At 47.3% G+C, this 12,193-nt stretch overlaps 1 protein-coding gene across 4 annotated transcripts; it reads left to right on the top strand.

Annotated features, from left to right (window-relative positions):
* Window positions 1–607: 607 nt before the first annotated feature.
* TMEM100 (transmembrane protein 100) lies at window positions 608–6,733 on the top strand. Of its 4 annotated transcripts, none has more exons than XM_016207197.2 (3): window positions 608–772; window positions 4,506–4,661; window positions 6,145–6,733. In XM_016207197.2, exon 3 carries the CDS (start codon window positions 6,210–6,212, stop codon window positions 6,612–6,614), a length of 405 nt encoding a protein of 134 aa, XP_016062683.1. In that variant the 5' UTR covers window positions 608–772; window positions 4,506–4,661; window positions 6,145–6,209; the 3' UTR covers window positions 6,615–6,733. The 4 variants fall into 4 exon arrangements, with proteins under 4 accessions (XP_016062683.1, XP_016062682.1, XP_087681761.1 ...); XM_016207196.2 differs by lacking the exon at window positions 608–772 and adding an exon at window positions 803–883; XM_087825635.1 differs by lacking the exon at window positions 608–772 and adding an exon at window positions 1,156–1,249.
* The last annotated feature ends 5,460 nt before the right edge of the window (window positions 6,734–12,193 follow it).

Raw genomic sequence — 12,193 nt, 5'->3', positions numbered from 1 at the left:
CCAGGTCTTCAAAAAGCATACGATCCGTAGCTAAGTCAGAATGCCCCCCTTGCGAACCCAGAGACTGAACCTTTGGCTTCCACTGAAGGGAAACAGGCAAAAATCTCCTCTTTGTCCTGGTCCTCGACATGGTCCCTGCTCTCCTACCCTTCTGTATCCCCTCACCTAAATAACTTTGTGTCCAGTCTTGTTTCTAAGTAAAAGGAGATTTTTCGAGCCTGGGGGAGGTCCCTCTGGAACAGCAAGTGTTCCTGGGGTGGAAGTGCCCCTCTGATGAGCAGCCCAGAGAAGACCCCTCCTCTGACTCTGACTCTGACTCTGACTGGGACTCAGACTCAGACTCTATTCCAAGCGCCAAATGTCATTTTCACCATTAACCCTTCTCTTTCTTTACTCCTCTTATTACTCGCACGGTTCAGCCAAAAAAATGAGTTTACCGTCCCACTCCCCACCCCCACACACGTTCCAAACCCCACAGCCCCCTAAGAAGCGTAGAGCAGGAGCGGGTAAAATCTTTCCTGCAGGCCCGCCGTGTTCTTCCAAAGAGGGATCCATAGCATCGGGCTGGGGCCTTTGGGGGGGGAAACCTTGCACACGGAAAGCCGGCAGGAGCCCACGAAGAGAGAAAAACGCAGGAGGACGTTCTTTTCGAACTTGGTTCCCTTTTTTCTAAAACGTGGGTCACACTCTCCTGGAGGGAACCGTAGAACAAAATACAGCAGCGCTGCAGGGATTTCCTCTCGCCAACTTTTCTCCGGTCCCTTAATTGTGGGTAAGCCCGAGTACTTTGTTCACGGTCCCTGGGGCGGGAGCTGCGACTCCCTCCCCGGGTCGCCGCTGGGCCCGGCTGGCAGCTGTCTCAGTTCCACTCCGGCCGGGGAAGGTAAGGATCTGCTGAACGCCTGCGGGCGGACGGGTGGCGAGGGGGTGACAGATGCGACCCGCGCTTCGGCAGCTTTCTGTGAAGCTGTCCACATTTAAAGGAAACTCCTGGAGGCATGTGTTTTAAAAACACCCCGAGAGATCGGCTCTCCCTCCTGAAAAAAAAAAAAAAAAGGCTTGCAGAAAGGCGGCTGGCTGCAGGGCGATGCGATTTTGCATTTGGGGGCAGGTGTCCCTTCAGGAATCCCCAGGGGTGTTGAATGTCTTATAGGAGCGGAGTGGAAAAAGGGGGACGGACAGACAAAAAACAGTCCAAGACACCGGGCGCCGATCGCTAGGAATCCTCTTTGAATTTCCGTTTGAACAGGTAAAAAAGTCCGTTACAACTGCGTGTGTGTCCGTGGGTAGAACGGTCGTGCTTAGTCTTTGGGGACAGCTTTTCTGCTTCATCCCAAAGCTTTCTGCTTCTTCGTGTTTATCTACAAATCCCCGAGGACCTGCCTGGACTCCGGAGATGTGCAGCTGTGTGTCCGGGCAGAAGAATTAGGGGGCAAAGTGACACCTGAAGCCTAAAAGGCTGAAGGAAGCTCTGGTGTTGGAAGTCATGACAGACCTGCCCACGCTCCGGGTGACACACAGATACGCTCATTGTCCCTCCTGGATTCAGCCAATGGCTGACCCTGGGAAAAGGTGCCTCTGGCTTCTCTCGGGGTGATTCATGGACCTTTGATTTTGTTAATGGGGGAACATGATCTCCCACAGGATAAGGTGATATTCTGACCTTCAGTGGGGCTATCGGGCTATTGGGGGGAAGGCAGCCCATGCTAGGAAGTAGAGAGGGGTTGCCCCCAAAGGCCCCAGTTGGTGGTGGGTGGACTGCTGCTCTTATAAGGAGATTCTCAACAGTCTCCAATTTATGTAGCCAGCGACCCCTCCCGGCCCCCCCTTATCACTATCCTACAATGATGGCCAGCGCCGAAATGCCTGCTTCTGAGTATTCCTTATGGTCATCAGCGAGTGACAGCACTCCTCCTAGGTGATGGTTGTGTCCCCTCCTCCCCACCTTTAAAGGTGAGGATGGTGGCAGCTGCGGCCCTCCAGGTAGTCACCCCCCTCAGCAGCCTGCCCCCCCCCCCCAGCCAGCCTTCAGGGACTTGTCAACTTCATGTTTCAAAAGGAAGAAGCCCAAGCCCTCTCTGGCTTCCATTCTAGAAATAAAGGACTTCTCCCCCTCTCCCTTTATGACAAAATCATCAAGGTATTTGAAAGGTTAGGGTCGGTGGTGTGCGGGCAGGCTAAATAGCCGTCTCAGATGGTGCGTAAAGAAAAATTGAATTTATTTTTTAAAAAAGGGGATGGGGAGAGGGACATCCAAAGGGAAGGGCTGCACAGCACTGAGCCAAAGGGTATTGACTGGGCCCATGAAGGCAGCAAAAATGTACTTAGGACAGTGAAACAAGGAAGAGCATAGAAGTAGTAACAGGAGAGCCCAGGCGGGGCTGCTTGGGCTCACTGAGGAGTCAGAGAGAAGGGGGCCTTGGAGACAGGTTCAGGGGGTTAGCCTGGGATGGGCTGCTGCCGCCCATTGCTCCCCTGGTTGCAAGTCTTGTGGGATCCCTTCGAAGGAAGGGGAAAAGGAATGGCACCCGTGTGCTCCCCTGGGGGAAAGCCCAGCTGGGTCCTTTGTCCTGAGCCTAGTTATCTCTCTCTTGCAGGTGGAAACCTTAGGGGAGGTGTCAGGGGAGGGTCTTAATAGATATTCATCAACTTTCCAGGTGTGCTCTTTCGGATCTCATCTCCACTGATTGGTGGGTGCCAGGACAGGGGGTCATTTGTCAATGTAGCTGGTCCTGAGGGAGCCGCAGTGGCCACTTCTCTGGTGTTGCTGCTTTTCTGGGCCTGGAGCTGAAATACAACTGAGGCCTAGATGTTATCTTTAGGGAGGAAATGCTCAGGGGGTCTAATCTGCATAACTAGCCATATGAGAAGTCTGCAGAGGATAGTTACCCTGAGGGTGAGGTCCTTGTTTTGCTAGTTTGGGCCCTTGCTAGGCATCTGAGGCTTTCTGCCCCGTGACCTTCTGCACCTGGCCCATCGCCCTTGCTCTGCTCACGTCGGTCTAACAGTATTGTTGCCAGGTGAGGCTGGAAGGAGGCGGCTGCCACGGAACAGAGGTGAGGTGTCTGGGAGCAGCCGGCCAAGCCCTCTGCCAGCAGTTAGAGAAATCTAACAGCCTGAGATTTAGAACAAAGGGGGGAAAATCTCTTCCGAGGTTTAATCTAGATGTGCAAGTTTGCTGGCTCAATTAAAAAGAAGTTATTGAAACTCGTATAGATTGAAAAATAGAATATGGACAACTTTTAGCTGTGATAGGATAGGGACCAGCTTAGAATAGTTTCCCAGTATTGTCTCATTTTCTTTCTTCAGAAAGATAACCTGGGGCTTTAAAATTTTTAAACAGCTTGTCCAATAAAGTATAAACTGATAAGGCCATTTAGGGAGAGGGGTAGGAAGCTGACCTGTAATTTTACTGTTTGAGAGGATGTCAAGCCTCCCAAACATTCGCGGGTATCTGAATGTTTAAACTGCCTTGCTTCTTAGAGGGAGTCGGGGAGCAGCAGATGGGCACTGGGCAGGACCTTGAGACAGACCCATGAATCCAAATCCACATTTAACAAGCTCCCCATGTGATTGTTGTGCTCATTCAAGTCTAGGGTTAGGAGCAAGGGGTTCCCTCTTTCTGTGCGACCTTTGTCAGACTACTTAACCTCTCTGAGCTTCATTTGCAAACGATTTATAAACTCAGTCAGGAACTCACTTGTAAACCAGTGAGCACTGATGTTCTTGGGAGCACACTGCATGTGCCAAGCCCCCAAGCAGGCGCTTTGTAAATGACAATGATGATAATAATCTCAGCACTGCCCAAGTTACCTCCTCACAGTTGATAGTGAGTCGTGTTTAGATTGAGATGCCTGGTTTTCCCTTTGAACTGCAAACGTGTATCTCCCACTTCGTTTCTAAATGAATTCACATCAACCAAGAGGCTTTTAAGCTTCAGATGGCCGGCGCATGCAAATAAAGAAAGAATATTGGGGAAACGTAAGAGCACAGATTTTTTGCTGGCTTAGAGGCTGAATTCAGCTGCCCGATGACATCGCAGCTGTTCCTGCCACCCTAAAAGTGTCTGTCGCTTCTGCTCTGTCCCCTCAGCTGGGTCTGCAAAGCTGACTCGGGGATTTTCTTAGGAAAATGCCTGATGGGCGGGAGGAAGATCTGGTGGTTGGCCGGAGGGAAAAAATGAGTAATGCGAAGCAGTCTACTTAGTGAAGGCTGCGAGAGAAATAAAGTAAAAGCTGGCTCCTGTCTCTGGGGACTCTCGAACGATTCGGACTTATCATGTCCCTGAGCAGAGCTGGGAGAGCCAAAACTCGGAGTCCGCTGGCAAGGAAAAGAATGAAGGGAAAAAAAATGACAGGGAGGAGCCATCGGAGGGAGAGGAAATAAAAAGAGAGAGAGGGAAAGACAGGCGTCATTTAGGAACAGAGGTAGCGTGAAAGAAAGAGCTCCAGGATCTAAAGCCAACCGTATCATTCAGGATTTTTTTTTCTTTTCTTTTCCCCCAGAGGAGATCCCTGTCCTGTTATTTCATTGACAGACATGCTGTCACGGGCTCTTTTCCCAGACGTTGACCAGAAGACGCTGAAGCACTGATGTGTCTCTCCCTCCACCCCCAAGGCCAGTGGTTTCCCTGGTAATGGATTGCTTCTCTCTGGGGAACGGTAAGTCGTTTGGGGACAGATCTTAATTTTCAGATCAGCTTACGTCTCAGCCTTGGGGTGAAGATTTCTTTCTTTCAGGCATAATCTCAAATATCCTTTTACTGGCTCAGCCAGTATCCAGGGTGTCATTGGACAGCAGTGATTCATTTGGTGACAAAAAATTGTATGCAAGTAAGTAGTTCTAATATATGTAGCTTCATTGCACGGGGAGTGATATTTTGTTTGACCTGCCAGCGCAGGAAGGAATTTGTGAGGTTTGACTTGAGCTTGAATTTGTTTTCTGTGGATGCTTAATATGTTAAAGTATTAATCATTGAAAGAGCCTCCAGTATCTTCCTTTAAACACAATAAATTAGCTGCTGGATGGCTTCTCAAGAACAAAAAAGAGTGACTTAACATGTTGCAGCAGCAGACAAGAGTTTAGTCTGATTTCTCAGAGACTGCTGATTTCAACCAGCTGCTTTCGATGGAGTCTCCGGCTTTGTCCAGAAATGTTCAGATTCAAAATATTTGCAGAGGTGCATTGCAGCTGGTCTTGTACCCAAGAGCATGGGGACAAAATGAACTTGTAAAACTTTCCTGAAAACCTAGAATGCTTTTTTTTTCCCCAACATATCATGGTACACATACTATCAAAATCCCGTGTTGAGTTGAATGGACAATTTGTGAATGGACAGCTAATTACTCTAATAGTTGATCTATTTAATGTAAAAAAAGCATACAATGATATTCTACAAAATTGTTGAATTTTTTTTTCTTAATTTTTCTTTTTCCATTTTAATTTTAATTTTTCTTTTTCAAATGGGTTTGGAGGCTATTGCCACATTTGCGACCCACACATCTTAGCCTGATTGTCGCTGAAACTTTGCTGACCTGAGTCCACACCAGGGTCCCAGGACGCACGACCGTGCACTGTATTTAACAAGTTACACAACAGAGACCTGCTGAGTGTCCCGCTGATGTAGGAGAGCATCACTTGTACGCTGGCCTCTGGTCTTGACGTTGACTCAATGGGCAGTGAATGGGTGACAGTTTGGAAAGAATGCCTGTTATGCCCGGAAACATTGGCAGCGTCTAAGTTGCTATGAGTCGTGGAAAGAACTGTGCGCGAGGTATTGTTTGTAACGTAGCCTCCCCTTGAATGAGGTCTGTGGATTAGGACTGAGGCTTTTCGGTGTGTTTAGAGGAAAGAGAAGCAATAGACAAAGCAGAAAGCCTAGTAAAACATTTGCAGACCACCGGGCTCTATTAAACGCTGCAAAGTGCTTCCTGCTTTTTATACTTTCCCTTTCTTTATGGTTATCTGCTTTCTGCCCAACTCAGAAAGAATGCAAACAGTCAGAAAAAGAAATGATGGTTGCTTTTTCGCATGCATTTGTGCCTCCTGGAAAAGAACCCAGTGGTGTGTCCCTGGCTCTTCACTTTTCCTTGCAGGGATCACTCTCGTGCATTTGGCTGACATGTCCTGTCCTTTCCTCCACAGCCTCCACCCTGGTGAGAGCCCCCAGGCCTAGTCTGTGAACTCAGCTAAGAAATACCACCGCAAAAATGACTGAAGAGCCCGTCAAGGAGACCCTGGGAACCCCAAAGCCTCCCAAGCCGGGGACAACGGAGAAGAGCCCCAAGAGTGAGGTGGTGATCACGGCGGTGCCCCTGGTCAGCGAGATTCAGCTGATGGCCGCCACGGGGGGCGCCGAGCTCTCGTGCTACCGTTGCATCATCCCCTTCGCCGTGGTGATCCTCATCACCGGCATCGTGGTCACCGCAGTGGCCTACAGCTTCAACTCCCACGGCTCCATCATCTCCATCCTGGGCCTGGTCCTCCTGTCGTCGGGACTCTTCTTGCTGGCCTCCAGCGCCTTGTGCTGGAAGCTGAGACAGAGGAACAAGAAAGTCAAGAGGCGGGAGAGTCAGACGGCCCTCGTGGCAAATCGGAGGAGCTTGTTTGCTTAGGACTGAACGAGACCAAGCGGGGGTGCGGCCTGGACATCCTGCTCCCCCTGCGTCAGCCGGTTCGCCCAGAACTTGTGTGGGAGAGAACGGACTTGGCGCGGGGAGCAGACCGGAGGGGTGGGAGGGGAGAGGGTGGGAGGGGTTCTCCTGTGCAAGGAACGACTTGTATCTTCTAAAACGACAAACTTAGCTCTAAGGGCTTTTGCTCAGATTGTAAAATCGGCCTTTGCTCCGCATGAAACCTTGCCGGGGTCATGGGACGTGCGCAGCATTAGACAACATTCGGATCACCTTGGAAAGTAGCCGAGAAAAGAAGAGAAACGAACCGGACGGATGGTCCTGGTGACCCGCCTCCGAATGAAACAACCCACCCGGCTGAGAAGTTGTACCATAGAGATGTTCTGCCCAGAGCCTCGATGACCTTGGACTTGGCGTACTTCTACGAAATGCTATGATAATTTCTTTTTTTCGATAAGTTGATTGTCTGGCATCTGTTTTATTTTTTACTTTTAGTAACTCATGACTGGTGGTACTTTCTCTTGAAGAATAAACTAATATTTTTTATGTTTTAACATCGGACAGTTTTAGATTGTTGTGTCAGAAGTAAAAAGAGGTAAAGTGTGTAGCTACTAGATGACATAGGAGAGGGGGTTAAATTAATATTAAAATAATCCAGTATAGCACTTTTGATGATTTTTATATAAAGGTTTAATGTACATTTCACTTAAGATAATAAATACTTATTGCTGCTGAAACCTCTTAGGTGGCTGTTTTTGTCCTGCGGTTCCAAATGACCCCCTTTCCTCGCCTCATCTGCAATGTCTCCATTGCATTTTTCACAAATGGGCATGTTTGCACCTTCCTAATTTAACTAGAAGATTTTTATTTTATTTATTATTATTATTAAAAACATTTTTTTAATCCTCACCTAAGTACATGCTTTTTTAATTTTATTGATTTGAGAGCGAGCGAACAAGAGAAACATTACTGTGAGAGACATTGATCGGTTGCCTCCTGTACATGCCCCAACTAGGGATCGAACCCGCAACCTATGTATGTGCCCTGACTGGAAACAGAACCCACAACCCTTTGGTGTATGGATGATGCTCCAACCCACTGTGCCACCTGGCCAGGGCAAAGATTTAAATTTTTTATACATGATTTCTTTCTCATGACTTCTGAAAAACACTGTTAATGATTTTTACTAGATTCTAAAAGATTTCTATGCCATTACAATTAGGAAATCAATGCCTGGGGTCTGGCATTTTATAATGTGTTGTTAAATGTGTTTCACATATTTATTGAAGAATCAGTCATTAACTATTTGCTTACCATATTTTTGGGCACCACCTAGATGCCAAGCATTGTATAGATTCTCGGGCTGCTTAACTGTGTTAGTTCTAAGGCTACTGCTTCAAAACTGTGAACATTGAGCTGTTCCACACACAGCTAGGACTCGACTCCATAACTCTGGCCAGAAATATTCCTGGTAGTTTAAACCACATTTAACTAGAGCGGGAAGATAGTTAGGTATGAAGCCTTTTTTTTTTCTTAACCTTGGAGAAACAAGGCCAAACAAAACAAACCTAGCACAGGCCTTTGGATGAAAGGCCTTCTGTTAAGGATTGAATTGACTATGGCAGGCCCCTCTGGCCCGGACTGCTTCCTGGTACTCAGGTAGTTCTGCTAAAGGGAGAGGCCTTGACGGCTTCGTTGCTCCTGGCTTTGAAGGTGAGGTGGTGGGGACTGTCTGGAGCGGTTGATTACGCAGAGCACGGCCCAGATTATCTTAAACACACAGAGAGATCAACACTCCTCTGGGGAAAACACAAGAGTGCGGCATAGTGTTTGTTTCAACTGGAGGGGGGTCTGTGCTCGGACACGCCTCTGTTCTGCTCACAGATAGTCAAAGGCTCCCTGCTGCTGCATGAAGACATTTCCCAGGCAAGTGTTCAAGGTTCTCCACGGCCTGATCCAAACAGATGTACGCAGCTTTCTTTCACTCTCGCCGCAACCCAAAAACTCATGAGTTCAGCCAACCAGACGAGTCGCGCTTCCTGGGTCAGGCTTCGGTTTTCTTCCATGTGTGTTCAAACTTCGGTTTTTCCTCCCCCTGAATGCCAAACTTTCCCTCTCCATCCCAATATATCCAAATCCCACTTCTCATTAGAGCCCAGCTTAAATGCACCCTCTCCCTAGACGCCTTCCCTTTCATCTGAAAGTATCTACTCCTTCGAGTCTCTACTTATCTGCTCTTTGAGGGCACCTTGACTTTTCCACCATGATGGTGGCATAAATGTTTTCCTCTTCCGAAGCTCCTCAGAAGTGTATGATGTGTCTTTATTTCTTTTTACCCCGTATGATGCCTAATAAAATGTCTTGCACAGAGTAGGTACTCAATAAGTGTTTGCTAAATGAACTTAAGGACTGAAAAATCAGAAAGTGAGTGGTTTATCCAGAACTACAGTCCATTTGTTTTAATCACTAAAGAAAATACTCTAGTTCTCAACTCTCCGACACCAGGTCTAGGTGAGCTGTTTCTACCCTGTACTAACCTCTCCAGCCACATCTGCCCTTCAAAATGCCTGAAAAGTAAACTCATGAATTATTTCAGGCCACCAGGGGGCCTCGTGCGGCTACCTGAGTCCAAAAAGAAACACCATGGAATGACTTAAATTGTAATAGCGGACGTGGGATCGTATCTGGAGATAGAAAATCTCTCTCCGGCATGTGAGGACTCATCGAAGATTCTCCATTGAGCACCCCCCTGTACCCCCCCACACACCACTTCACAGTGGCTATTTCTGGGTTCTCCTTGAAAGTATGGGAAAGGCTTGCCCTGTCTATGGAGCCTTTGGTCACATTAAAGGGTACACACCCCTGCAAACAGACAGTCCTACGCGCAGAGATAGTCCTAGTCAAACCCAGACTTAAATTATGCTATCACAATTATCTCACAACGTGTCTTTACCGGGCAAGGTTTGTCTTTATAAATGACTTTATTGTATAGCAGTAAGCAGATATGAAATGCATTCATAAGCATAATGGGGCATATATGTATTAAAATGATAACCTGGCCCTATCCTGGAGCATCAGAAACTAGCTGTATCACCAAGCAGGTTTTCCCTAAAACCCACATACCCCAGAATGCACAGGAACGATGCTTAACCTCGGCCCGTGGAGCAGGTCTCTGTCCAGGCGAGAACCACAGCCACACAGGTGAACCTGCTCTTTCCACCTCACTGTCTTAGTTAATCTAGGTAGTCTTGCCTGGAGAAGGTGGTCAAGGTCAGGTGGATTGTGCAGGTGGCTGAGCCCAGGAGAGCCGGGTCATAAATCCTCAAACTTACTTGTTTATACCACCGCCGCTGAGAGAGGGAGAGAGAGGAGCCCGGGGAGGGGCGGGGAGAAGGGGAGGAGATATCCCAGTCACCCAGGAAGGATTATGTTTTTGAACTTGGAAGATACGGTTATGAATCCCAGCTCTTCTGTTGAACTAGTCAGATGATCTTGAGAAGTGAAGCCTGGTCCTTAAAATAAGGTTAATTTTTAAGAAGTTATTTTATAAAGTATAAATTGCTGCTTATACTAATATCTAGTGTTGACCTCAGCTCCTTTCTCTACTCATTGTTCCAATGTGTCGTTTAGCATCAAGCAACCCCTTGTTGTGGATCAGAGGCTTTACTCAGTTCCCGGGTTTAACCTTGACATTATCCACAAGGCTCTCTGGACCCAAGATAAACTGGGGAAAGCACCTGTTCCGAAGATGAGTCATAACTTACATTTCCTTAATTATAAGCTGCAGTGCTTTCACGTATACTGGAGTCCTTGCAAAGGCAGATTCAATATGGAAATTCAACGAGGTGCCCTCAACAACAACAACAACAAACAGCAACATCAGGAGAGTGAGAAATCCCCCTCCCCCCCCGCCATTAAAGCCAATTTTTTCCTGGGCTGCCCCACAGAAAGGAAGACCAGGGCAGAGATCTAAAGAGAAACAAAAGAAAGAAATTCCTGGTTCCTGGCTTTTGAACCCCCAAGGGCACCCCAGTGATGTACGGCTTATCTAAGGAATTTCAAGGGAATTTTGTTTATACTTGATTTTTACATCACTCCCCAACTTGAACACTTAATCTTGTGCTCAACAGACTCCACTGCACCTGATATTACTCCATACTTTCCACCACAATTTCAGGCTGGAAGTGCTAATGTCCACCCAGCTCTGCAGAGGAGCAAACTAGGGTTCAGAGAGCGTCAGTGACCTACTCCATCGAGGTCTCACAGCAAGTTAGTCTAGAGCCAGGGCCAGCATGCTGACCAGATATTACACTTATCCCAGATGTACGCTTAGTCATAACCTACGGTATCATTTCCAGGATATCTCTTTAGGAAAGGGAGACAATAAAGGTAATCCATCACCTACTTTTGAAAAACTCTTTTTAAAGTAGAATATATAGAGAAAAGTGCTCAGCTCAATAAATAAACCTGTGGAAGTAACACTCAGATTGGGAAACCAAACATTGCCAGCCTCCAAAAGACGCCCCGCCCCTTGCCCCTTGAATCCACATCCAGTAGCTATTTTTTTCAGGGTAAACCACTATCCTCACCTCTCACATTAAGAGTGGTTTTGTCTATTACTTAACTTTATATAAATGGAATTATATGGTGTATATTCTTTGTGTCTGGCTTCTTCTAGGCAATATTATGTTTGTGAGGTACATCCATATTGTTTGTTGCACATAGTTATAAATGGTTCATTCTCACTGCTGTAGAGAATCCATCGTACAAATTACACCATCTTTTCTTTTTTATTATTACTTTTTAACCCTCAAGGATATGTTTTTATTGACTTTTAGAGCGAGAGGAAGGGAGAGAGAGGGAGAAACATCAAAGTGAGAGAGAAACATCAATTGGTTGCCTCCCATATGCACCCTGACTGGGGATTGAACCTGAAACCCAGGTATGTGCCCTGGCCAGGAATCGAACCTGCAACCTTTTGGTGCATGGGACGGTGCTCCAATCAACTGAGCCACCCTGCCAGGGCATACACCATCATTTATTTATCTTTTTGACTGTTGATAGACATCTGGATAGCTACTAGTCCCAAACTATTAAAAATCATTCATGTGGTAGCCAGCCCCTCAAATGACTCTCAATGGTCCCTGCCTCCTAGTATTCACAGCCCTCCTACATCACCTCAGGGTTGGCTGGTGTGACAGACAGAATATGGCAGAAGTGATAGGTAGTATGGATAGCATGTCACTTCTAAGATCAGGTTATAAAGTCACTGAGGCTTTAACCTTAGTCTCTCTGTCTCTGTCTCTCTCTGCTTTGGGGGAAGCCATCTGCCATACTCTGAGGACACTCAGGCAGCCATGGAGAGGCCCATGTGGTGAAGAACTGAGGCCTCCCACCAACAGCCAGGCAGGGAGAGGAGCTGAGACCTTCCAGCAACTACCCGAGTGAACCTGGAAGTGGATTCTCCCACAGTGGGATCTTTTGATGACTGTCCCCAGCAGACGGCTTGACTGAAGCCTTGTTGACAACCCTCAGCTAGAGCCACCCAGCACTGTATGACT

The sequence above is a fragment of the Miniopterus natalensis genome, chromosome 17 (assembly GCF_054644295.1).
Source record: "Miniopterus natalensis isolate mMinNat1 chromosome 17, mMinNat1.hap1, whole genome shotgun sequence".
Lineage (NCBI taxonomy): Eukaryota > Metazoa > Chordata > Mammalia > Chiroptera > Miniopteridae > Miniopterus > Miniopterus natalensis.
The sequence above is the reverse complement of the archived record's forward strand: the minus strand, read 5'-3'. Positions and strand labels throughout refer to the sequence as shown.